The sequence below is a fragment of the Hypomesus nipponensis genome, chromosome 23, assembly GCF_054491055.1.
Source record: "Hypomesus nipponensis isolate SF chromosome 23, ASM5449105v1, whole genome shotgun sequence".
Taxonomy (NCBI): Eukaryota; Metazoa; Chordata; class Actinopteri; order Osmeriformes; family Osmeridae; genus Hypomesus; species Hypomesus nipponensis.
In genome coordinates this window covers 6,663,314-6,689,463 of record NC_140383.1, presented here as the reverse complement: position 1 = coordinate 6,689,463, position 26,150 = coordinate 6,663,314, and the positions used below count along the sequence as shown (strand labels likewise).

The 26,150-nt window shown below is 46.1% G+C and overlaps 3 protein-coding genes across 9 annotated transcripts; all 3 read right to left on the bottom strand.

The window, feature by feature from the left end:
• Nucleotides 1-59: 59 nt before the first annotated feature.
• Nucleotides 60-8,852, bottom strand: tspeara (thrombospondin-type laminin G domain and EAR repeats a). The gene is made up of 12 exons (XM_084688468.1): nt 8,780-8,852; nt 6,822-7,045; nt 6,496-6,722; nt 6,275-6,365; nt 6,017-6,170; nt 4,643-4,774; nt 4,322-4,554; nt 3,421-3,610; nt 2,460-2,695; nt 1,265-1,443; nt 1,041-1,142; nt 60-820 (listed from the first exon to the last, which is right to left on the bottom strand). The coding sequence occupies exons 1-12, from the start codon at nt 8,850-8,852 to the stop codon at nt 667-669; spliced, it is 1,995 nt and encodes a 664-aa protein (XP_084544594.1). The 3' UTR covers nt 60-666.
• A 4,943-nt stretch (nt 8,853-13,795) lies between these two features.
• ube2g2 (ubiquitin-conjugating enzyme E2G 2 (UBC7 homolog, yeast)) lies at nt 13,796-19,537 on the bottom strand. Its single transcript, XM_084688275.1, has 6 exons — nt 19,383-19,537; nt 19,081-19,116; nt 18,888-18,933; nt 16,905-17,023; nt 15,546-15,686; nt 13,796-14,906 (listed from the first exon to the last, which is right to left on the bottom strand). The coding sequence occupies exons 1-6, from the start codon at nt 19,423-19,425 to the stop codon at nt 14,794-14,796; spliced, it is 498 nt and encodes a 165-aa protein (XP_084544401.1). The 5' UTR covers nt 19,426-19,537; the 3' UTR covers nt 13,796-14,793.
• A 417-nt stretch (nt 19,538-19,954) lies between these two features.
• prkag3b (protein kinase, AMP-activated, gamma 3b non-catalytic subunit) lies at nt 19,955-25,377 on the bottom strand. 7 transcript variants are annotated; one of them, XM_084688270.1, is made up of 14 exons: nt 25,223-25,376; nt 24,389-24,434; nt 24,074-24,186; nt 23,835-23,916; nt 22,985-23,043; nt 22,855-22,900; nt 22,707-22,761; nt 22,498-22,624; nt 22,162-22,327; nt 22,019-22,056; nt 21,635-21,781; nt 21,459-21,552; nt 20,876-21,374; nt 19,955-20,627 (listed from the first exon to the last, which is right to left on the bottom strand). In XM_084688270.1, the coding sequence occupies exons 1-13, from the start codon at nt 25,238-25,240 to the stop codon at nt 21,358-21,360; spliced, it is 1,008 nt and encodes a 335-aa protein (XP_084544396.1). In that variant the 5' UTR covers nt 25,241-25,376; the 3' UTR covers nt 19,955-20,627; nt 20,876-21,357. The 7 variants fall into 7 exon arrangements, with proteins under 7 accessions (XP_084544396.1, XP_084544394.1, XP_084544395.1 ...); XM_084688268.1 differs by lacking the exon at nt 20,876-21,374; XM_084688269.1 differs by having other exon boundaries at nt 20,876-21,552; nt 25,223-25,375.
• Between the last annotated feature and the right edge of the window lie 773 nt (nt 25,378-26,150).

Below are 26,150 nucleotides of genomic sequence, written 5' to 3'. Positions count from 1 at the left end.
ACACACACTAACAAGTAATAGTTATATAAATATTTATTTAGAATAACGTAATAGTCATATATAGCTGAACCAGTCATGACTGATGTCTGTAGAGACGCTAGCTTATTTTTTAGGATTACATCTGAGAACACAGAAAATAGCTGGAAGACTAAAAATGGCACTGCACCTGCACCTAAGCGCCCACTATCTCTCAAACTGTTAAACAATAAGAATTTTGTAGTGACAGACAGAAACAATTTCTTCATTTTATCCTCAAAAGTTATACCCTGGGTTTATAACTGAGTCTGATCTTGCACTGAAAAATCCACTGCAAAAGTTAGCAATGCTTTACAGTAACAATACAGTAATAATAGTAACATACTAAATCAAAAAACGTCTAATGAATAAATAATACATTTCATAAAAACTTAACTGACAACATGTTGTCAATGATACAAAGTGACAGCAGACAGTAAGTATATTTGTGAGCTACATTACAAAGGTATACACCATAACATAGTCCCTTCTTGAGTGGCACGTTAAGAAATTGTTAATCGATATTTTAAATAGGTTTCATGTGCACTGAAGAAGTTCCATTGCTTTGGAAGTTGGTGACAGCTCTGAACAATTTTCAGCTCCTCTAGATAATGCTATCTGAAGTATAACATTTCCTACAAGCCCTCATACTCAGTAGGTCTTGAGTTTGAAGACTTTAGACAGGGAAGTGGTGGCACTGGAGTAGACCAGGAAGGAACCCTCAGTAGAGTTGAAGAACTCCCAGTCCCTGCAGCCAATGGTAGGAAGGCTGTGGATGGGCACAAACCCCTCATAGCCCTGCCATCTGAGGTAAGGACACACATCAGGTCATAAGTTAATGAAGAAAATGCACTCTAAAACAAAAGGTTTATAGAACCCCTTGTAATGATTCAAAATCTATACATAATCTTTTAGAGGGTCTTCCACTGATACACATTCTAGATGGCACCTTAGAGTGTTTTGTCAACACTATTGTCAGTGCATCAGGGGCACTAACAGAGCTGGGAGGATTGACTTCAGCGTACCTGTATATAACACTGTTGAGAGAGTAAGAGTTGCCGTCATGAGAGTTGGCCACCACAAGGAACTTCTCCTCTCCTATAGTGAAGAACTCCCAGTCCACAGCACTGACAGAACACAGAACAATCGTATCAAACCGCACGGTGATACAGCTGCACTGTATATGCTGAGTACATGGTTAGTCATGGACCTACTGGGCAAATGAGATGTTTGTGTTTTGTTTTCTGACCTGTTGGTTACAATGTCTTGGAACTTGATGAATGTCTGTGTTATCATGTTGAGTTCGTAGATGGTGGAGTTGATAGTGTAGAGGCTGGGTCCTCTATGGTCCAGCATCTGTCCATTGGCTACAGCCAGGAAATACCTCCCTCCGATCTGAAACATTTCCCAGTCTGTTGCCCCCATGGTCTGCATTAGACCAGCGACAGAGGTAGAGAGGACAGGCCACCATCAACAATATAGTTCAAACAGACACATACAAGCACAAACACAGAAGGGAGCAATAACAGGTAGCATAGCCAGTCCTAGAACACCATGTTGTTTCAGTAGTCATTATCTGACCCGCCCAAACGGACTTGTCAAAACAGCAACGGCTCCCTCTTTTTTACTTCAAGCGTAACCACCAGTGCTGGAATTCCCCCCGCTAAAACCAAACGTTTCTAAGATGTCTCAGTGACAGCTGGGTTGCCGAGGGCATTCTGTTGATATGTACACAGGATAAGTGATTTAAACTTGCTCCTTAATCATTAATTACACCTTTCTGGCATCTGAAGTGGGATTGACACAATCTTTCCATATTCAGCTACAGCAGTCAATTCCTGTATCTCTAAGATGATGTTCAGTTGGAAAGCATCCCAGAGCTGGGACTGATGTAATAGTTAAATCCCTTTGGCTCAAACAGTTGAAACAGTCAGCAAAGGTAGAACACTGAGACATTGGCAATACTGAGCTGTGACAGATTAGAAATCTGAAACCGCAGGTAAGATTGTCCCAAATGACAAAAGGCCATACATCTAAATTTAGGAGTGTGTATGATGAGTGTGTGGCGAAGACAATCTGCTCTGCCTTGCCCCGCAGCTTGACTGAGGTTACAGCTGCCGAGCAGCCAGAGGAGATGTGGATATTCCCAGTTCACACCCAGACCTCCTCCTCAAGCCACAAGACAGGCCACTTTCACCTCCCCAGGGGGTGACTCACACACAGGACCTTTCTTTCCCTTTGAAGCAATGACACATATTTCTATTCTTTACCCAATCTCCGTTAGCTTGGGAGGGTTTAAGATCATTTAATTGAAAATGTAACTGTATGCTCAGAAACAACTGTACGCACAGTACATCCCTTGGTAACTTGACAGTACTGAACCTCATTTGTATTGTACCATGTAATTCATGTAGACAGATATAAATAGAACAGCTCGTTGGTACCGTGATGTGCTGAAAAGGTTGGAACATGCCCCTAAGCCAGATGTAGATGGTGGACTTGATGTGTGTGGAGACTCCGTTGAAGGTGTTGGCCACCACCAGGAAGTGGTAGGGTCCCACGGTGAAGAACTCCCAGTCGTAGGCCCCGGATGTCAGCAGGGTCTGGTTCACCTCAAACACCTTTGTTCCCGGGTTCCACCTGTAGATCACACTGTTTATGTTGTGGTTGTTGTCCTCTCCTGTGGAACAGAACATTCAGGATTTCATGACTACACGTACACACACACACACGCACACAGACAAACACACAATTAGAATATTGAATCGAATAGAATTTGAATGGGATCAAATGGAATTCAAATTGAATTGAATTGAATAGAATCCCATGTGAAGGTGCTGGTGAGTTCAGGCCAGCGTATAGAGGTGACTTCCCCCACGCTGGTGTTCTGGCACAGAGCCAGCCAGCTGCAGGTGCACAAGCTGGCCTGCTAAAGGCCTGCTAGACCCTTAGATCCCATGAAAAGCCTCTTTATGGCCTCTTTTGAGCTTTGATCAATGGAGGACACCCTTTAGAACTTCAGAGGAGGGGAAGGCAGAGGTGCAGAGTACAGAAACACAGCAGGGATGTAAACAGCCACAGGAATGAGAAATCAAGGATAATCTCATCTGAACCCACAAGAAGCACGTAGGTTGATAGTTAGAAGATAAAGTCATACATGCTCATAACACACAGAGAAGATAAACGCTTTATTTCCTGTGAAAGTACATTGTAAAGTAGAGTTTATACAGTAAGAGTCTAGGTATTTTGTCCCAAATCTGTTTTATTAATAATTATTCTAAATTATATATTCACCGTTATTATATAGTTGACATACAGTTAGAGGTATATTCTTTTTTTAAATTACATTTAAACTGTTCTAGTACACAAACTTTATCAACACACACACACAAACAGGCACTATACCTCGTCTGTGGTTGGCCACAACCAGGAAGGATTGATTGTTTATTCTGAAGGCCTCCCAGTCAAGGGCGCTGTGTGTCTCCAGGGTCTGGTGCCTCAGGAACTTCAGTTTCCTGGGACTCCACTTGTAGATAATGGACAGCTCCTGCCCCCCCTCAGTCCTCCCCATGGAGTTGGCCACAGCCAGGAACATCTGAGACAGAAACAGGGAGGTCAGACCTTCGGTCAGAGCTGGAGCTTGACGTGAGAGTTAGGGCTGGAGTTAGGGTTAGGACTGAACATGTCAATCAAACTTTCATTAAACACATAGAGACTACCATCGCAAGATCAAAGATAGTATTACCTGTACTATCAAGATTAACACTCAGTGAACACAAGATGAACAGAGAAAAACAGATAATGTTGATAATTACACTGCAGGTATTGACAGACCTCCAAACTGGCTTCAAGTCCAACACTCCAGCCTTTTGAATCTCATTTGTAATTAACTGGAGTCACTCTGAGGGGAAGTGGAGGGGTGTCAACTCATAAATCAAGGCTAACATCAGACAAAATGAATTTCTATGATTATACACATATGATTTAAGAGCTGAACACCAGGCCTCCCCTCTCTCTACTCCCTCCCCCTTTGTAAGAGCCACATCAAAAGACCTACAGTGGGAGCTGCTTTGGAGACGTGACCATGACCTGCTGAAAAGAATCTTTTATCAAAGAACACTGATAATGCTCACACAGAGTCCATGTGAACTCTCTTACCCTGTTCATTCCCATTGTGCCATCCCGCACCAGTCCATTTTTTTGGTCTCCACATTGTTGCTCACCAACCAGGTGGTTGCGTAACCATGCCAACCAAACAGTACATACACAGTGACGAGATTGGACCCCTCCGGACTGGCACACACACCTTGTTGTCTATGGTGAAGTACTTCCAAGCCCGGGCCTCAAAGGTGCTGATGTTCTGGTAAAGCTCAAACTTTCCATCCACCCACTTATAGATCCCAGAGCCAGGCCTGGACTGACGGTTCGCTGTAGCCATGAACAGTCCCACCGAGGGGATCTGGAACACCTCAATGTCAAAGGTCTCTGACCTGGTGTAGAGGTCCTGGTAGTCCTCCACGTAATCCAGACGCTTTTTCTCTGCAAAGTCACGGAGGAAAAGCATCAGTTATAGGTGGAAGAATTCAAACACAAGGTTGATCTTAGCCGATCCAGACGTTTACCTCACCTTGTAGTAGAGGTTGCCAGGCTGTGCCGTCACACATGAACAGACCTCTGTTCAGGGTGTCGAACCACAGCTGACCCTTCTCCATCTTGGAACACGGGGGCTGGATCCCCAAGGTCACACGCACCTCCGCCTCTGACCAGAGAGATGGATGGCAACAGATAAGCAGACAGACAGACAGACAGACAGACAGACAGACAGACAGACAGACAGACACAGACAGTAAAAATCAATAAATCTATATTAAACTTGAAACAAAAGCTTTTTTTCTACCACTGACTAAAGCACAAAGTAGCTGGACAGACTGATGTACATGAATGGGAACTGTAAGATCAAAACTTGATGACTCACTGGTAATGAGCAATTCATGTTCTGCTGCCAATAATACTGTTGAATTGTTACATGAACTGTACATCTCCAGTCAAGGTCATGAGACAGTGAGGCATTATCTCATCAGAACACTTGAGAGGGCAATCACGGTGCCAAACATTGCCTGAAGAAACCGTAATTTACAGTTTTATCTCCATGATAGCCTGGTATTAAAATCTGGTGAAGCTCCAAATGAGAATGGACGCCTTGAAAAAGATAGGTTCTTGTTCTGCTAAGTCTGAAAACTCTGCCAAACCACAGTGAATCACATGGGCTATATCTCTGCCAGCTCCAAACCAATAAGAAAGTCTTCAATGACAGATTTCATTTTCACACTCAGTCGATGACAAGACCTGTGAAATGAGCTGTCTACAGTAAGTGTTTGGTTTGGACTCTCATCACATAACTGAAGTGTGAACCTATTAGGCTCTAAACACACAAGAGCGTTGTCATACACATCAGGTTTGAGTCTAATAACCAATTGATGTCTGGTAAGTCTTTGACAGAAATGTGGAAATGAACAGCTGGGGATGTGCAGCATGACTGGATCCACACACAGAGTGTGTGTGGCTGGATGTGGGCTCATTGATGCTACTTCAATACTGAAAATGGGAAACATCTGAACACCCTGAGAGTTTTGGGTAAACTGTCCCTTTAAACCCGCAGCCGGTCTCTCAGCAGAGGCCCAGTGTACAAAACAAGTGCCCCAAACTGATGTCAGACAGAGACACCTGAAGCACAGGAGCTTTGAGTCTCCATCTATCAAGAACAGAGACAGCTCCAAGGTAGAGTTACCCGGTTTCTGATACCATCACAGTGTCTTATTTACAACCCAAACACAGCTCAGGAGAGAACTGAGGACAGATTGAGCATGAGTCATGAAGAGAAGCTATGGTGAAGACACGTATCACCAAACATCCACCCAAGACCAGGAGAGAGACTCAGGGCTGGTCTCCTGGGCAACTGCTCCAGCCAATCCACCGGGGAAGCTATAGCGGTCAGCCTCACCATAGGGGTAGAGACTGTTGTTCCCTGGAGATGTGATGGGCAGGGTGAGCAGGGCCTCAGGGATGGAGAGCTCTGCCAGACGGGGGTCTGACGAGGGGCACACCCTCGAGGTGGCATCAGATCCTGGCAACAGAACCAGCTGTCGCAGCAGACCCTGGTTGAGACAGACGTGTGAGAGGGAAGGTGTGAGAGGGAAGGTGAGAGGGAACGTTTTCTTGTATGGCAAGGGTTCTTTAAGGAACTTTCAGAAGAACTCACAGAGAAACGTCCTTTCCATCGCCTCCTGTTGCCAATGTAGAACCTGGAGTTGGAGGTTCTTAGTGTTGTGGGGAAGGGCTGTTCCTGGACCCTGCATTGAGCACAGTTGTCCACTGAAATTTCTCACATTTGATCAGATTTAGTCAGAGATAGAATAGAATAGAATGAACATGCTTTGATTTTGCAGTAACGTAAACCCAGCCCCAGCAGGTTTGACTTACAGCTCCAGAGCCATTCCACAGTCCACAGTCAGAGTGGCATAGCGCCCAGTCACAGCAAGCACTAGTGTGTGCCACTGGTTTTCTGCCAGACTGACTGCTTTGAAGGTGACCCGCTTCCTGCTCGTAGCACCCTGGTACAGGAAGTGAAGTTTCTCCTGGGATACACGCAGTCCTAGCAGTAGCCCATCAGAGTCTTCCTCTACCAGGGAGAAGATGTATTCGTTCCTCTAGAACAAGAGAGGACTGTCAGGTCTACTACTGAACCAACAATGAAGTTCCTCCACTCCCTATCTGTCTCTTTCTCTCTCTTTCCCCCTCTCCCTCACCTTGTTAGCCAATCGTGGGATCTTGAATGTGACCACGATGGAGAACTCTCCTGGGAAAAAGTCACAGTTGTTGAAGATCTGGGATGCAGGGAAACTTGGTGCTGACTGGGCCCCTGCCAGCTGGAGGCCCCGGGCCCCCCTGGACTGTACCATGCGGACCTCACTGAGGGGGGCCTCCCCTGCCCTTGGTAGCACCCGCGACAGGAAGTCCAGAGGTAACAGATCTGCGGGAGGAATGCAACACAAACGACAAGCTTTCACTAAGATTGCTATCTACAGGAATGGACATACTCTCACACACACTTTCACATGCACACACAAGCACATATGCACATGCACATGCACGGAACTTCCAGGACTTCTACAGACATCACTCATGTTAGGAGGAAGGTGATTTGACTGAATAAATGCCACAAGTCTCTTGCTTTACTGTGTTGAGTGACTGCTTATACGACAGTTCTCAGAGATGTGGATTATGATTAAATGGACTCTATCAGCTCTTCAATGCAAATCAACAACCATGCAGAAGTGATGGGAATCAAGAAGTGGATATCAGAGAATCTCCAAAGATAATCTTCCGACACACAGTGATCATTATCAGTGGTGTAGGAAAGAAAGGAAAACAAAGGTTTTCCTTAGTGAACTGAAATGACCAAGTCCAGCCTAATGTGTTCAATCCTTCATGGCATGGGAGAAAGCCAGAGGCCAGTCCTGTCTGTTTGGTCCTGTGTTGTTTTGTTTAGTTCCACCTGAGTTGATCCCGGGAGAGAAGAGACTACTTTATGGATCACATTTCAAAGTTGTGCAATAAAGCAAACAGGAGAGAACGGTTTGAAAAAGAAGATTGAAAACCCAGACAAAATACATTTCAAACATGGACTCTAAAACACACATTAGTTATAAACATGATTAACCCTTGCAGTGAGAATTCACAAACTCACCAACATTTTTTATATAGAGTCCATCTCAGACCGTCTCTTTTAAAGTATAACTTGCTTATACAAGCTTCAGAGTGTATCTGTCTTAAGTGCTGGGCTGTCTCGCCTCTCTGTGTCCTGCTGCAAGCTTCCTAGGAGGCTGGTAAGGGTCTGGGAGGCTGGGAGGCTAGGAGGCTGGGAGGCTAGGAGGCTGGGAGGCTAGGAGGCTGGGAGGCTGGGAAGCTGGGAAGCTGGGAAGCTGGGAGGCTGAGAGGCTGAGAGGCTGAGAGGCCTGTGTGCGTGTGCGTGAGTGTGAGAACCAGACAGAGAATACATGTCTGCCACCGCCACTGTACACTTACATGATGTCAGCTTGCTAGGAGACGTGACCACAATGAACTCTCATTACCCCACAGGCATGAGACATGCATCAGACAGCCATCAGTCAGACAGCCTGTCAGTCTGTCTGTCAGCCTGTCCTCAGAACCATAGCAAATGTTAGTAAGCGGTGTGAGATGAAAGTTGCTGACTAGATTGCTCTAGAAGAAAGAACAGGATGGATGGTTCTGTATCCTGGCTAGATAACAGCACCTGGTGTTCATTTGTAATCTAATCTATCCAGGGTACTGCTATCATAGAGGAAGTGTAGTATTTATTGTAGTGTGTTGTGAAGTGCTGGTGTCTGTATGTGTGTGTGCGTGTTTCTGTGTCTAACTGCGGTACGAAAGACTATAAGGATCTCTCTTTCCTGTCTTCATACACCTCCTCAGAACCAAACGTTGACATCATTTACTTCATTCAACAATTTCCAAAGCAATTCCCAGCACATACTCAGCCATAGCAATTTAAAATATATTCCAGTCAACTCATTTAAAGACATGGACATTGAGCTGGTCTTTATCTAAGGACAGAGGTACCTGTGCATGGTTTCCACAGCCCAGCCTGGTCCCCACGTGCCCCAAGGCAGATGAGCAGACAGGCCAACTGCAGGACAGACATCAAGACTCCCTCTCACTGGGCCAGACCCCATTCAATGTAGACCTGCCTGGTCCTGGTCCTGGTCCTGGTCCTGGTTGCTCTCTACTCTGTCTCGGGAGCCTTTCCCGGCCTGCATGTCACCCACCTGCTCCCAGGCAAACACAGGACAGCTAGGAAATATACTGGAGCTTGCTAAGCTCTGTGCTCAGCAACGTAGGACATTTAACCTCCTGGACTGATTGTGCTAAACGTCTTTGAAAGGTTGTCTGTTGATGATACGATGTGATGGAGCATTTGATTGTTTGGGTCCCAGTTTAGTTATGCTGAGCTTAATGCAGCCTCCTTGGCAGACCGGCTCCTACCACAGGGCAGAAATCATTCCAGACCAACGTGACCGAGATCGTCCAAGGGCTGAAACCTTGCCTGTTTATGAGACGTGAACTGGAGCTTTGCAGTGATTGGAGATCATTCAGTGAGTCTCATGAAGCCTGAATAACCGCACTGTAGACTAGGGACGCTCCAAAAGACAAACCAGGTCCCTTGGTAATGTGTCAATGTCCCTCAGACAGTGTCCGGCTTGATGGTTAGACCATTCCATTAGTCACAAAGTATCCTTTGGGTTGGTTGTTTAAATCCTGATGTTTTTTTAAATCCTTCAAAATTTCAATTCCAAAGTAAAATAATATTCTTGTCATGCTGTCCTTTCAGAAGGTGTCATGATGAAGGGCTGTCCTCTGTGCCCTGCCGGCTGGTCCTGTCAGTCTGACACAGAGATAGTCTACCTGAGAGTTCTGTGGATGAGTGCTGTCCCTTTACACACATTTAACTGTGAACAAGTCAGCTGCTCAGAGGAGGGGTTGAGGCTGGAGAGAGAGAGAAGGAGAGAGAGTTGGGAGATGAGAGAGGAAGAGAGAGGGGAAAAGGGAGGGGGAGTAGAGTTTCAGAGATCCAGAGGGATGTGCTTGTCTCTGTCCCTGTCAGGTGTGTTGAGTTGAAGGGGAGGAATTTCCCAGCTGAGAGAGGGGCTGTCCCTGATCTGCTCCCTCCCATCTCCCCCATGCTGGACTCCCTCCCACAATCCTTCACTTTCCTCACTCAGTCCTTCATTTGCAACTTCCCCTCCATTCTTCCTATATCCTCCTGCCATCTCTCTCCATCGTCAGCCCTTCACCACGGTGGGTCAGAGCAAGACGTCATTAGCTCCTCCCAACCCACTGTGATTATAGAGGATCAGATATGTATGGGATTGTTCTGCCTAGAGATTGCAAAGTTTCTAATAGTGTGATCTCGCTGTCTGATTTCACTTCCTGAAGCAAAAAGTGACAAGCTCCTCTGTGCTAAGGGTTCCTATGAGCACAACACTATGAAGCCCAGGTAACACACTTGGCTGCATGGTCCATAACTATCATACTTATTTAGTTATTTTCCGGGGGGCACATGATTGATGCAATAGTTCAGCACATTAGAGGGCAATGCTACATTAGTTCCATCATATGACGTGATTCGCTGTATCAGAAGCAGTTCAGGGTAAAGTTGTGGAGCCAATACTTTCATCAGTCACATGTACCTTCCAATTCCAAAGAACGTCAAAGCCAGGGTGCTTAGGAAGGGTGGAGCGCCCCAAGCCAGATGAGGAGGGAGATTGAAGGGAATCAACAAGGAACTTCATGCACAACTGAGTCTTCTGAAAGTTCGCCACTTCAAAGCCCTGATGCCATACTAGCTGGGCTGTGGCGATGACAGACACAAAGGTATAATTAGGACTAAAACCGTGAGCTAAAAGGTTACTGTGAGACTCTTCACAGTTTTGTGCACCTATAGATTTGGTATTAGCCATTTGTTTTTCCTGTGCTTGTCCCCAGCTTACTGCTAACTGCACTGTGACACACACACACACACACACACACACACGCACACACACCCTGCACAAAACAAGAATCAAGGCATCGAGTGGGAAGTTGACAATCTAAAATGTATGTATCTTTTGGGATACTTAAGACCCAGCCATTGGTGTCTTTCATCTTCCATCCTCGTCAGGAGTTTATTTTGTCTTCACTGTATGGTTCTCTCAGATGAACTCAAATGGATGGGATCCTGTCTCAGTGGATAGAGAAGGTGTGAGCAGAAGAATGTAAACACCACTCTGGGTTAGAGACTGCCTGTGGAAAGGCCTTATCAAGACATCTCCCAAGTGCTCCAGAAGGCAAATGATCCTAAACAAAGTGAAATACAGTACCCGTCAAAGGTTTGGGCACGTGTCCACACTTTTGACTGGTATTGTACGTTAAAATGTCAAGTAGAGACAAACATGATCTGTTTGAGATGCACAAGTACTATTTGACCATTGTCGTGTGCAAACAAGAGGTTTTGAAGGATATGGTTCAACTCATCTAACCCGACCTCATCCTGAGCCCAAACACTGCACTGTCAAATAAAAGGAACAAAACATATTGAAATTAAAGTTACAGGATTGAGCAGTTTTTTCTTGAAAATCTAAATAATTGCTTCAGTCGCAGATAGCCAGGGGCGATTAATAGGGAAAGTTTCATTATTAAGATGACATTTCCTCTGCATGGAGTGAAAGCTGCGATGCTGCAAGTGTAATTACAGAGGATTTGATATGGAGCTTGTGTCTGTATAGAAGAGAGGAAGCTGGTGGTGGTGGTTGGGGGCAAACCTTTCAACAGCTACACAAGATGTGAGTTTGCAAAAGGGTGCCACCATAACTGAAAGCTGATCTAGGTAAAAGTTGATCTTCAAACTTCCACATGATTGTTGAACAGAACTGTAGGATCAGGGAGTTGACTTGGTGGATTCACTTATTGTCATAAGACTAAAGGTTTGGCATAGATCATTTGATCACTTTACAACGGTAATGAAGAATGAAGTGTGTTTTCAAACCTGTGACAGCATTAGAACAGCGCCTCAACTCAGAAGAGGGTCGTTTTGAGGACAGAAGCACTGCCGGCTCTGCTCTCCAGTGTCCCGTTCAGGTACACATGCCTGCGACAGCTGATGTTGATGGTTCTTTGAAAGCTGTTGAGAGACCATCACAAAGCATTTCCTCTGTTCCACATGGTCTCTCTCTCTCTCCCTCCCTCCCTCCCGCTCTCTCTCTCTCTCACACACTTTCTCAGGGCTTCTCTGCTCTTTGATTTCTGTTTACGTTTCTGTACCAGCACGAGGGAAAAACCTGACATGTTTGGACAGGAAAATACAGTAGAAGATCAGGGAGCTGACTGCCACTGGAGTGAGTGACTACACACTCACTAATGCTAGGATTAGCACCACCTCCTCTCTCATTATCCTCTTCACATTATTGACACCAGCACACAAATCAACAGTAGCACGGTGGAAGCTGGGAACCATAGCAACTTGATTTGTGCTGTATCAAAGGTATCAAAAAATGACCTAGGACTGTACAGTGTAATTATTGGGCATTAAGGTTGCTGTTTAACCTTTGTAAGCAGCAATGTCATGTGAAAAAGGGACATGTTTATTTTCTTCAGGAGACTCCCCTCACCTGAAGTCCAGAAGCGGATTTGCCGGCTGTTTCTGTTATCCCCAGTGTAAGGATTCCTCCTATCTGACTGCGGTAGTTACATGACAAGCTACTCTGTGTGGGGGAGGTAGTGACGCTCTGTACAGTACTGAACATGCTCAGCCTATCTGCCCGGACTGATGCGGGGGTGGCCAAAATGCTCCTCTCATCTCTGTTTTTTTTCTAGAGATAAAGAGACGCAGTGGTCTTTAATGTGTGAGAGAGAGATAGGCCCTGTGAGCTGGGTGATATGCACAACCTGCGTCCCAGACCACGAGGCAGCCTGGCTGAGGCTCCAGGCCCCAGGCTCAGGTGTGAAGATGGATTGGGGAGATACAACACGGACCTGTCCATCAAACCCCCAGAGCTGGGGCGGACTGGAGGTGAGTGGAGCAGGAAGCTGGGCGTTTCATCCCTGCCTCCCTGTCCGCTCCTCTGCCAAGGAAAACAACCTCATAATCTGCTGTCCCTTCATCTCCCTGTCGGCTGGGCTTCTGTCCCCTACTCTCAGGGTTCAGTGCGGAGTCCGACAACTCCATGGTCCTCTACAAGACGTCTCGTGCAGTTTCCCCTCGTGGTCCAAAAACAAACATCTCCCCAAACGGTTCAGAAGAAAGATTGAATCAAACCTTCAAGCAAGTCAGGGCAAAATACAGAAAAGGATGGACAGGTAAAGGGACATGTGGGTCAATAACTGCCTGAGGGGGTAGACTCCATTATATTTGGCAACTCTGTCTCCTCAAACCAACTCCAGTACGCAAGAAGGTGACTACATCCTGCTCTGTGCCCTGATCAGACCTTGCTCTCTGGCCCGGGCCAGTCTGAGCAGGCCGGCTGGGTGAAGCAGCTCTAATGATCTGTAAACACTGCTGTAATGGCTGGGCGGCTACCCTGACAGCCTGTAATCACCCCAGTAGAGGCAGGGCAGGAGACAAACCCCACTTATTACCACAGGACAGGACCCAGCCACTCCAGGTTCCAGCTGCCCCCAGGCACTGTGCTAGAGTCAGCTTACCCGCACAGTCCCTCTACCTAAACCATTGAGAATGACAATGATAAACTGACCCCAGATCAGGAACTAAGGTAGACATTGTAGCAGCACCAGTGGTGTGTGGTGATTACGGTGCTCCAGGAACCAGTTTTAGTCGGTAGACTGGTCAGAGCCGTGTGTTATCCGCGAAGAGCAGAGGACACTCGCCTTATCATTACCCCTGGCTCTACCAAACCCTGCTGCAGGTCAGCAACCTTTGACCTCAAGAAATACCCAAGCTGCAGTCAGTCTTCTGGCTATGACATCATCCTCTTTGGTCATTCCACAGGTTGAACGAAAGTGTCAAGTACAAGCAAGGTCATGACCCTTTGACCCTGTGATAAGGCTCTAGGTTGACATCCCCAAAGCATAGTTCGAGGTCAACCTCAACTATACTCGTTTATACCTTTAAGGGTTGAAAGGTCAAGGTCTTTCAGCAACTCCTTCTACGTGCTGTTATGTTGATAGTTGATGTTGATGGTGGGAAAAACAGACACATCAGACATACTTATAGTCTACAAGGAGTCTCTCTTTATTACCCCTGTTCACATTACTAATGAAGACACTACTCCTAGTCCAATGCTACTCTCATGGTAACTGTCAGCCATTCTAACAGATACACGGTGCAAACAGGAAGTTGACGATGAAGAGAGGCTTTTCATCATTGTGAATGAGGCAGTAGCATCATGGGTACACACAAGTCCAATGACTATCAAAACCCTAAAAGAGACACACAAGTAACAAACATAGCCTAAATAAACTCTTCCCCCTCCCCCCAAACAACACTGTCAAATGTTCCAGATCCTCCCCCCCCCACCCCTTCAGTTCTGTGGCATAGAAAATCTTGATGTAAAATATTTGCTGAATTCTTCTGTAAAATAGCTGTTTATGTTCAGTGGGTGTTTCTTGGACATGAAAGCGACTGTAGCTCATTTCTAGCTTTCAAAATTACTGCATTCACCTCAATACATATTGAAGTCACTGGTGTTATTGCCAGATGACATGTTCTATTCCATACAGCTTGAGGAGTCCTCACACACACTACATCCCTATAAACAATTCTAATATTTCAGTCACAGCACCACTATATAGTTATGTTGCGAATAAGTGGCATCCTGGACAGTAGTAACATTGCTTAAAATATCCTCCTTTGGAAAAATAAAGTGCTTCAAAGAGAGAGAGAGAGCCAGAGAGAGACAGAAGACAGAAAGGGAGCGAGTGAAAGAGAAGATAGACAGAAGATATTGAGAGAGAGAGAGAGCGAGAGATAGAGAGAGCATGATGATACAAATGGTTATCTGAACAGGATGGTTGTGGAACACTGACGAGGTTGGGACGAGAACGGTCCAAGCCAGCGGAGTCATCTGCAGTCTCCAGTAGCATCCATAGTCAGTTCGATTGTCACTGGCGTCTCCCGGGCCCCAGATTCGTTGACAAGCTTGTGTGAGGGGGAAATGGGAGCGGACCAGGCTAGGCAGAGCCAGCGCGCTCAGGGAGATGATGGCATTATAGGCCCAGCGACTTGCGGACGATCTGTTGGGCCAGGATGTAGAACTGTTCTCTGTCCTCGCGCCACATCTTGGAGGCGTCCACGTTGGCTCCGCTCTCATCGTTGGGCTCTGCAGAGAGGAGAACGTTGGCAGAGACAAGGTCGGCGTGAGAACACAAGTCCATTCAAGCCCACACCCCCCCCCCCCCCTGCCAATCAGACCGTCACACCTGGTCAGGACTTTGGAATAGGTATGCATTGGAAAAGTGTGTGAAGGACAGAAGGAAGGTGTTTGAAGGAAAGATTTGTTTAAAACACCCTTGTCCTGTGTCCCAGTAGCTCAGTTCCTCTCCTCCCTTGTGCACAGGTAAAGGGCCAGGAATCAAGCTATGTATTATACTGGAGAGTCCACCAGGAGAGTATTGAGATGCGACTGAGGAATGTCCCCGGGGCAGGGAGTCTGCAGGGTAGGATATACTGCAACGGGTCAACTCCAGCAGATGGAACTCTACACGGTACAGCTTCATCCTCCACACCCTCAGTCCTGTCGCCACCTCCATTCTCACATCACATCTCTTTGTGTGGGACTGACATCGGATCACCCCCGGTGACAAACGGAGCACAGAAACTCCCTGGGGTTGACCTCCTAATACTCTGACATGTAGACGTCCACTGGAGCCCTTGAGATCCTTCACACACACACACAATGTGACAGTGACAATGGCAGATGATACCTACATCTTGTAAGTACACACACACACACACAGACCTGCTAGCATGCTGACGACGGAGAGGAGGATCTTCTCGACGCTCTGCACGGGGCTCCACCTCTCTGCACTGCTCTCGTAGCCCATGGGGTCGTCCCCCGGAGCGTGCAGGATGGAGATACACACACGGCCATCTGGGTAGACTGGAGACCGGGAGGAGAGAACGTTACTTAAGACAGTACAATGTACATGCACACACCTGAGCACCTGAGACAGACAGACACAGACAGACACAGACAGAGAGACAGACAGACAGAAAGACAGGCAGACAGAGAGACAGACAGACAGAGACCTGTGCTGGGTCCATGTCAAAGCCAACTGGTCTACCAACAGCCCCTCAGACATGCAGCGGTAGATTGTTATCTACAGCCAGGACCAGGCTGTGGCCCTACCGCTCTGCTAGGCCTGCCACAGATAGACAGGCACAGGTAGGCCTAGATATGGATCTGGCCCTGCCATCTGATAGCTCCTCCATCTCTCAGAGCTGCCAGGGCCACCAGACTGATAACACCCTGCCAACAGGAAGCCCCTTATCTGACCCCCCCGTCGGAGCCCTCAGATACAGTACACCTTGATGAGGAGTGTCACAGTAGCAGAAAAACTAACCACAGGGCTCTCACAGGGCCATAAGGGCTGGGGGTAAATGAGGCATCTGATGTGTGTGTGTGTGTGTATGTGTCTGTGTGTGTGTATATATGTGTGTGTGTATGTGTATGTCAAACCACACATGGATTCATGCTGAGATTCATCCACAACCACTTAACCACTAACTGGCTGTAGGCTAAACATCCAAACAGCTATTTTATCGGCTTGTTCTCATGTTGACCAAAAAGACAACCACTTAACCAAGACAAAGCCGGAAATACCACCTGACTACACAACAAAACACAGACCATTTCTCTCAGCAGTTGTCTGGCTGCACGCCAGACGAGCACAATAGCGGGGCCACGTTAGAGTGAGTGTTCATGTGCCGGCAGTTTAGCTCACACATCAGAGAAACATCAGAGGCAACACGGACACCTAGTCCTCTAATCAGCTGCACTGAGCGTGCTCCAACCCCCCCTCAGATCAACACACTCTGCTCTCTTATTTACAGCCCAGGTCATGAGACAGGCCTGGCCTGGGCTCCACAGAGAGGGCTCCGGCAACATAACACACACTGGCATTCTCATCCTCCCCTTCTCCATGACATCAACAAAGGAAACTGGAGATGGATGAATCACCAATACTACAATAGGGTGACATTTGAAAAAAGAAAAGGGTTCAACTGTGGCTTGTAAACTGTTGAGTTACACACACGATTCTCTCCATTTCTACTTCACCCCCAGCCAAGTTGATACCGTGTATGGATTTCCACTTACTGTTGGGATGGAACATCTCACAGGTGAACCTCATCTTGGGGGGGCTGAGGGGGTAATCTGAGGGGAAGCTCAGGATGGCAGGAAACACCCCCCCCTCAAAGCAGGTGTCTTCAGGACCCCTGGGGAGGGAACCACACACACGTTATAAAAGAGAAGAAACGAAGATTAAAACAGTGTGATACAGCTTGTGTTATGTCGCACAAACATGGTCTTGGCTCCCTATCCAGCCAGCTGGGGTGAGTGTCGGACCAGACCAGACCAGGAGAGGTGGGCTTATGAGGGGGTTAGATGCTGCTCCTGTAGTGGTGGTTGTCTGAAACTCCATCTAGTGTCCCTTTGTCTCGGTCATCACAAACTGAGATGGGTTCAGAAGCAGATTACCTGCCCTGGGTTAGGATTAGACAGGGTGTCATGCTTCACAGAGAGAGCACTTTTCACAGAACCTGGTGCATGGATGACATACCAGCTGGGAAAAACAATGAAAAAGGTCCATATAGATAGAAGGAAAGCAGGTGAAGACATGTGATCATGTCTGACTGTATCTTCAGTACAAACTGCAGCTACTGTACCATGACGTTCTATGAGCACCAATTGGCTACTGTGCTGGTCATGGAGCCCACAGTAATGTATGATTTGCTCTTGTACTTGATATGTTGCCAAGGAAATACAGATGTAAACAGTGTGACCAAGACAGATCCCCAAAACACATTTCCATAAACATCTATAAAAAGAACTTCATGTTCATGTTTGCATACCATTTTGGCCTGCCAATCAAAACCTGTCTTCTGGAAGGTATGAATCATCGACATGAGAACACATGAACAGCTTTAATCTAATTTCCTTAAGAGTTAAAAACTGGCTGGCCAATCAGACCCACTTCCTTGTTTTGATTGGCAAAAACCATATTCACTTAAACAAATCCCCATCTGATCTTTCAGCTCCTCATCAGCTGATTGATAGCTGCTCCTGACTTTATCTCTCCCCCCCCCCCCCCCACCCCCCCTACTGTGGAACCTTGTGGTCCGGCCGGGTGCTCAGCGGGACAGTCATGAGAGTCGATAATCAGGCATCCGTTTTATTTCTTGTGACTTGGTTTCCAATCCAAAATCTCAGGCAATCTCATCTGAGAGGGGCTTTGAGAGTAGCAAACAGCTGTGGCTGAAGGCTGCTGCTCCTGCTCCGTGTGTTTATGGTTATGTGAGCTGTGGAGGTTTAAGTATCAGAGGCTATTACACCATACGGAATTCTAATCTCTGTCCCTCTCCTGGCAGACTTAACCCAGGCTGTAGTACAAGGCGTTGGAGACTCCAACAACACAAGTTAGCAATGAGGAAAATTACAACATGGAGGATAAAAAGCAATAGGGGCCTTCCATTACAAAAGTAGGGCTTTTGGTTAAGGTCTGTAAGGTACCCTGTCATGGCTGCCACGGTAGAGCTCAATGGAGTGTTTGGATTTGCTTTGTATAGATCTTTATTAAGAAGCCAAGGTATCTGGAAAGTATCCTTTTATCTTAAGGATCTAGCTAAAACTCAGCATTGAGTTTTGATTTGGTTACTAAGTGAACTTAAACAAAAATGATCCTGTTGACCTACACGCGTAGTATATTGCACAACCGAGTCTGCATTTCGTTGGAGAGCTATTTAGAATCTAGCAGTCACTGCATAGAAGAGGGACACCTAGAGACCAACAATCTACAGTACAACTCGTTTAAATCAATCATTTACAGGTTTGTTGTTGTATTATTGCACAATGCTCTGAGGCTACTAACAAAGACCTCCTCTGTCTGCCTGTCTGATTAATACATCAACACGAAGTTGTTAATCACCAAATAGTTCATATGGAAATACAGCCTGTGTGCGTATCTAGGAATTCTGCATAGAATCCTACGTTCTAGAGCAATCATTGACTATGTGATATTTGTTACAAGGCATAAGGTGATTGCTTTTACTAATGTACAACCTAATATGACTACAAACTTACATAATGAGTGCCTCCCATTCAAAGAAGTTTTCTTCATTTGCCGGACCTACAAAAAGGAAATACATAATTACATGAAACACAATCCTTGTTAAAATAATGTGTAATACGTGACATTTTTTCATTTCAGAATGAACTAACGTTAGCTGTGTTTGTTGAGCGTTAAAAATAACTACAGTAGCTGCGTATCCCTTACCAGCAACAATCCCCTCTGGTGGATTCAATGTCAGCTCTGCAACATGGCATCGTAAAGAACACAATTATAGTTTGAGTCATAGCATGTCAACAAGTTATTAGCTCTGCCAAACAACCGTCAAAAAGTTAGCAAATGAGCTAGCTGGCTGATTAGCTAGTGGGGGTTAGCCTAGCTTTCTAATCTGATGACGAGTAGCTAGGTAAACTAGCCTCTCGAGGCTAGTGCAATATAGCCATATGTCAAATAAGGTAGCTATCTTACAGTAACGGCTAGTTAACAAAACAATGAATCTGCCAACTCACGCTTATATTCAGCCATCAGTCTCTTCAACGCCGTGCCAGCCATTATGTCGAACTCTAAATATTAAAGTAAACACAATCTTATGATTTTGTTGACAACGCAGCTGTAGACAGCTGACGATCAACTGCTTGTGTGCACACTACTTCCGGGTTGGCAGTTGACGTCATGGGGCCGCTGGCCCTTCCACTCTCGTCTTGCGAATTGATTAAAATCAGGAAAGCACTAAGTAAAACTAAGAAAAGTCTACACATTGCAGGTATGAAAAGACAGGGAAAGCAAAACACTAAACACATTAATAGATCAATGTCAACAGACCTATCAAGAACATGTCTGAATACCTTATGTCTTGTCCAGAGACATAGTTGATTGATGGTGGTGATGATGGCTTTGGAGAGGGCAGGGATGGTGGTGCAGTTTAACTACGTGTCTGTTCACACAGGTTTGGTGGGGAATTAAAGGGCATATGAGGTAGCTCATCGCCCTAGTGTCCTGTCTCCCTGTGTCCTGTTATTCCGTTTCTCCCCTTTCCAATGGTTTGGTTACTCAATAAGAAATCTCACCAGATGTTTCAAAATATGTTTTGTAAGTTGCCTTTGTTTTATTCTCAAAACAAACAGAAACGTGAATTTTTGCATCCATTGTTGAAGATTCTTGTAATAAACATTTTATTTATTTATCGAGAAATGAAAAAGATGTGGAAGGAGTAAAGTAAATCAAACATTGTTATTTCTTTGTTGAGAAACATCAGGGAAAAAGGATTATTAGTGAAGACATTTGACAAACATCTACTGTTCTCACTGAGCTACTGTAAGACATAAAAATAGCATTGAAACTAAGAAGGTATTGAGGAGTCAAATACAAGCTCAGCATCTACAAATACTGCACATTTTCACAAACTAAGTCTAAATTGTATACACTTAAGAAGCATCACAACAAGATTCCTATCAGATGTTTGCAGCAGTAAGTTTTGTCACTTGTTGTCATGTGCCAATAACTATGAAACATAAAATGACTGTGCACGTTGACGAATCAAAATGTCTAAAGTTTAGATATGTAATCAGAAATTCATAAATAAATACTGTATAGACAAAAAAGTATAAAAATGAGTCAATTTAGGCAATTTCATTATTTCACAATAATTTAAAAGACCATTGAAGTGGTACTGAGAGTGAGCAGTAGGACAGCTTCCTCAATCATCTGAAGCCTTCACTCGTCACTTGTCACTTCGCTCGACCTCTCAGAAATATCTGTAAAAAAAAAACGATGATAGCTTTGGTACAATAGCTCAAAAGATTAGATTATTAACATATATATCTTTCATACAATATGTGTTTTTGTCGATGAGAGGGAAGTATTGCCTCACATGCACTAGTTGTAATCACACTAATGTGACTTTCAAAGACCAGCAGTCGTACAGAAACATCCAGAAAGACTTTAGAAAAGCAAAGTACAGCCGGCAAGGTAAATGCTATAAGCAAGAATCATGGATACAAACATTATTGGTTTCAAGTCATCTTGTGGCCAGCAGGCAGGCAGGCAGAAGGAGAGATGGGTCCCTGTGTCTATTTTATGAGGGGGTGGGGATGTCAGCGTTTGGACAGGCAATGCAGAGTAGATGGGTTATCTCAGTGCTAAAAATGAACAGAGAAAAAACCCTTTGGGGGCAAATTGAAATTCACAAACGGAATTTGAATTTCCTTTAAGTATTTTGTAAAGTAACATTTGATACCAACACTGGCATTCACAGAGAATAAGCAGCAGGTTCAGAATAGTGCCACAGTGAAGTTCCCCCTAAACGCTGGTCTAGGATCAGTTAGCTCCTAAAGGCTCATTTACAAACATACGATTGAAGAAAAAAAACCTGACCTTACATCAGTGTCTAGGGGGGCGGGCGACTTCACAACCTCAAGAGAGGAGAGGGCAGCCGGAAGTGAAAGACCAAGAGGGCGAGAGGCTGACAGGGTGGAGGGTGGTGGCCTACCTGGGCCTGGGGGCTGGGGAGGGGAGGTGGTGGTGATGGAGATGCTGGAGGGGTGGAGGGCACCCCCACAGGTGCTAAGAGAAAAGAGCATCAATACCTGCCGGGGTGAGAACCAGGGCCTGGAGCAGGTCAGACAGCGACACGATCCCCCTCACCAGGTCCTCGCTGTCCACCAGCACCAGACGGTGAACCTAAAGGGGGAGGAGCCTAGCTTAGAAAGTGTCATCAAAAGATAAGGGCCGCAGCTTGTCGGAGATCTCAGAGCAGCGTCACCTCAGCTTCTGCGATGCGGTCGATTATCGTCTCCAGAGTCTCGTGGGGGTAGCACTTCAGCACCCCCTCCACGCAGCACGCTCTCATTTCAATCACCTCCCGCATCGTCAGGTTCAGGTTATTATAGTTCTTCTGAGCTGCCAGGTTCTACAACGACGACATACTCATTTTAGGACTCAACACTGCCGCAGAGTGGTACATTTTAGTACTGCGCTTACAAAATGTTTCACATTTCCGAGTGCATACATGGCCTTTCTGCCTGGCAAAGCTACCGCTTGGGGAAGTGTAGTCAGTGTGAATTTCTCTCTGATCAGAATGCCTGAAACTATTAACCACTATACCTGTGTGTCAGTGTGATTCAATGTTGCTTTGTGTTGGACTTACAATCACATCAAACCTGGAGTAGAGTGCCACCACTTTTCCTGCAGAAGAAGTTCATAGAAAAGTCATGACAAGGCTGTCAATCAGCTCAAACTTACAAGCTCAGCTCATGTTAATGAGAACACACAGGGACCACCTCCAGATACCTTTTTCATTGACAACAGGGAGGGCAGAGACCCGCCTCTCTACAAAGATGGCGAGAGCGTCGTACACTGTGGCTGACTCCTGCACAGTGGCCACTTTCTTAAACGTTCCAATGTCCACTTCTCCAATCCGCTTCTGGAGAAAACGTGGTTTGATGATCATGGATCCCTAAGAAGAACCAGCCAAAGAGCAGAAAACAGTCAGGTCTTTATGAGCATTGTCCCTGTCGAATAAACCACATGAAGCACACATGAAGAGAAAACATTAAAAAGTTGACAGTTTTTCTTGGGTTAGGATCAACATTTGAACCCATCCAGATTGGTTGGAAAGGCTCTTACGAAGAGGTGTAAGAACTTGAGGATGCGTTTATGTGTGAGAATGTGGAGCACGTTGCCAGACTCTGGATCAATGACAGGCAGCCTGTGGATCTTGTTCTTCAGTAGAGAGTAGATGGCATCAAAGAGGCTTGGGAGAAGAGAACAAGCACAGTATGTTAGCAACAGGGTTCGATTCGGATGCATTCAGTAGAAACCTGTGTAGGAAGTACCTGGATTCTGGAGTGATGCTGACAAGAGAGTGGAAGGAGCACTGCAGGTAGACCTCTAGAGCAGGAGGGACACAGCACAGTCACAACAGAATCTGCAGAGAGATGTTGACATGTGATGGCAGAAAGGATATGATGGAGACTCACTCACCTCGCCAGGTCTCAATCTTGTGTTCCTCCAACTCATAGATCTGGACCTGGAAGACGCCAAAACAGATATACAACATATGCCACATGTTCAGTAAATTGTCTGATATTCTATTCCATTTATTTTCACTCACCAGGGGAGACTTGTAGTATCGGTGAAGAATGTTAATGAAGTCTGTGATGGTCAACATACCTGCAGAGAAACAACCACATGGTAAAAAAGTCTTTCACGCACGCACGCACACACACACACACACACACACACACACACGCGCACGCACACACACACACGCACACACACAATCTGCCGCACCCCCTTCTACAGGGGTAGCGTGTGTGTTATTAATAACCCAGGGGAGAGTGTGGGGGATTAGATTGTCCTGCCAAGCAGACACTAGGGCCCAGGTGCTACACTAAAGTTAGAAGTTTGGCACCAATCTTACGAGTCAGAGGTGATTGGACCAGGCCAGTCAGGCCCACCTAACCACTCGAAATCAAGGAAGAAAGCCTTCTGGCTTCTTCCTGATCCTGTCTCATTTCTACTCCTACCTCTCTCGCCTTTCAAGGGCTCCTCTGGGTCCTGCAACAAGGCTTTATAAACATGTTTGACACATGCAGAGTCATTTTCTATAAATTAATGGGCACACGTTTGAATGATTTCATCCAGACTGCCGAGTAATAATAGGCAGTACTACCGCTGTGGTAGATGGGGTGCTATAGCACAGAGAAAATGCTGGTATTTACTTCCATCTACATCCAAACACCCTCACAGTCTAAACCCATACCTCAGCACATTCCCTATGAGTCAACCACTATAGTTTCTGGGTATCTGGTTGGAGTGGTGAAAGCTGAACCAGAGGTTTATGGGAATGGCTGTAGTGATGTTACCAGGTGTCTGTAATGTGAGTCTGCCTCATAGCTGACCTGTTGGACTTTAAAGGTTAAAGGTGTTCAGCCTGTGCAGGTTACGAACGTCTGTCTCACCTACGAAACACTGCAGCTTGCTGTCCCAGAGAGGCGCGGCTCGAACACCGTTGGCCACCAAGGCGAAGAAAGCTTTTTTCACCTAAACCCCCCCCCCCCCCACACACACACACACACACACACACACACACAGGATGGAAATGTGTCCCAAATGAACACACAGAGGATTTGGATAGGAAGGGAATTTGTGTGCTTCTTAGTCAACTCTGAGATGTTTAATGTCTCGTGTCTGCGCGTACCTGCAGCGTTGTGTCAAAAATGACCAGCTTGGAGCTGGTTGGAATGGCATCGTAGCAGGAGTGGTTCATCATGAACTTCATGTAGACGTCTGCATCAGGGTCTGCGGCTCGGTCTGCAGAGGGGGGGCAGAGGGGGGGCACCCTGCTACAGGTCCGTCAGTCTGTCTCAGTGGTCTAACACACGGATACTCATCTCTTTCTGGCTACTGTGATGGCGCAGAGACAAACACTAATCCACATGGGGGGGTACACACTGACACACAAGGAGAAACACACACGCACACACCCCCACACACACACACACCCGAGAGTTACCTGTCCCCGCCTTCATAGAGAGCTCATCCTCCTCAAGGAAAGGGACCTACACACAGAGAGAGAACAATAATGACCAATTCAGGCACGTGAGAACCCCTTCACAACTACATCTACAATGATGGAAGAGGCATTGACAGCTTGTGACTCAAATTAACAGGCTGTATTTCTGACTAAAATAAACCCAGAGCAAAGCCGGGGGTCACAGTGAGGGACAAGGCCTGTGATCTTTGTTAGGGTCGAGGGGTCAGAGGTTAGCTCACAAGCTGGCAGGCTACATGCTACAAGAGGACTAAGTCAACTCTGACAGCACAATGATACTCCCCATATAGAACAAGTACACTCCATAAGAACCAACGAGAAGTATTTTGAGCCTCGTTGCACATCAACTCTTTTCACTGATTTTGACTGAATTAAACGTAGTAGAATAGGCAGCATAGAAAAAGAAGGGTGGGGATTGTGTTTAGGTGTTTGAGGCAAATAGTTCAAGCTTTGCAGCTTGAAACTTGTCAGATGCATGGTGCAGTACTGGGATTGTGACACTTGGCTCTTCCTGACACCATAACTTCTCTGGTTTAGAGCAATCTACTAAACTGACATCCTGATTTGTAGTGCACAGCTCTGTTATAGAAATGCTCCATCCAGTCATTCCAACAGACGTACATCAAGTCTGCTTATTATCACACCCAGCCTCTTATTATAATCCACACTGCTAAACAACACAAGCACATAGGCAGAGCCAAACACTGAGCTGGACTCCAGAACACTGACAACAAGATCTACTATGCCAAGACACCCACAACCCCAAGGACAGGGGGTCCCTGCTGCATGCCTTACCTCAGGTAGAAGCTCCATGTCTGGGGGCTGAGAAGGGGCGATGCTGGGTGGCTGGCTGGGTAAACTGGGAGACGAGAACTGGTTGTGTCTGTCACGTCCTCAGCATGAGCCAACTGAACTCCGGTCTCACAGAGACCAAATCTAAATTGGGAATGGGGGACGGTCAAGGCATGCAGGCGGGGGACTGGTCAGACGGGGAGAGGGAGTGGCAGATGCTACTGGACAGAGGAGAGAGAGAGAGAGCAAGAGAGAGAGAGCAAGAGAGAGACAGAGAGCAAGGGAGAGAGAGCAAGAGAGAGAGAGAGAGAGCAAGGGAGAGAGAGCAAGGGGGAGAGAGAGGCGTGGCGAGAGAGCAGCAAGTAAGGGAGAGAGAGGGGGAGGTGTGTGTGTGTGTGTGCACAACATGCCTTCAGTCATGGCTTGGCAGGGAAAAGGCAGGGAAGGCTACAGGGCTCGGGTTAGCAGCGCCCATCTCATCTGCCCTGTGTTAAAGAGGGAAGGGGACAGGCAAGATTTTCAGAAGGACATGATAAAGTAGCAGCCATTTTACAAACCCAAACTGTAAGAATGATGAGTTTATATGGATACAGTTTGGGTTTTCATACCTGAGTTGTCAGGGAAATCTTTTCTCAAGTAGTGCACAGCGTTGCTGCAGTCGAGGCAGTTTATTACTTGTGGCTTGCAACAAGGAGACAAGTGTGATCAAATCCATTTATAAAACACAGTTCTCAATAGTCATTTGTCCATACAGACATGCAACTGTCCCATGTCTCTTCTTTCATTGGCTCCCCTGCATAGCAGCTGTCACTCTAGCTAATAGATCTCGCACTTGTGTGTGTGTCTTTGAGTTGAAAACTACATCTTCAGTTTGGAGTGGATGGAGTTTGACCCTGGTTCCAACACAATATGGAGTTTGACATCTGTTTAG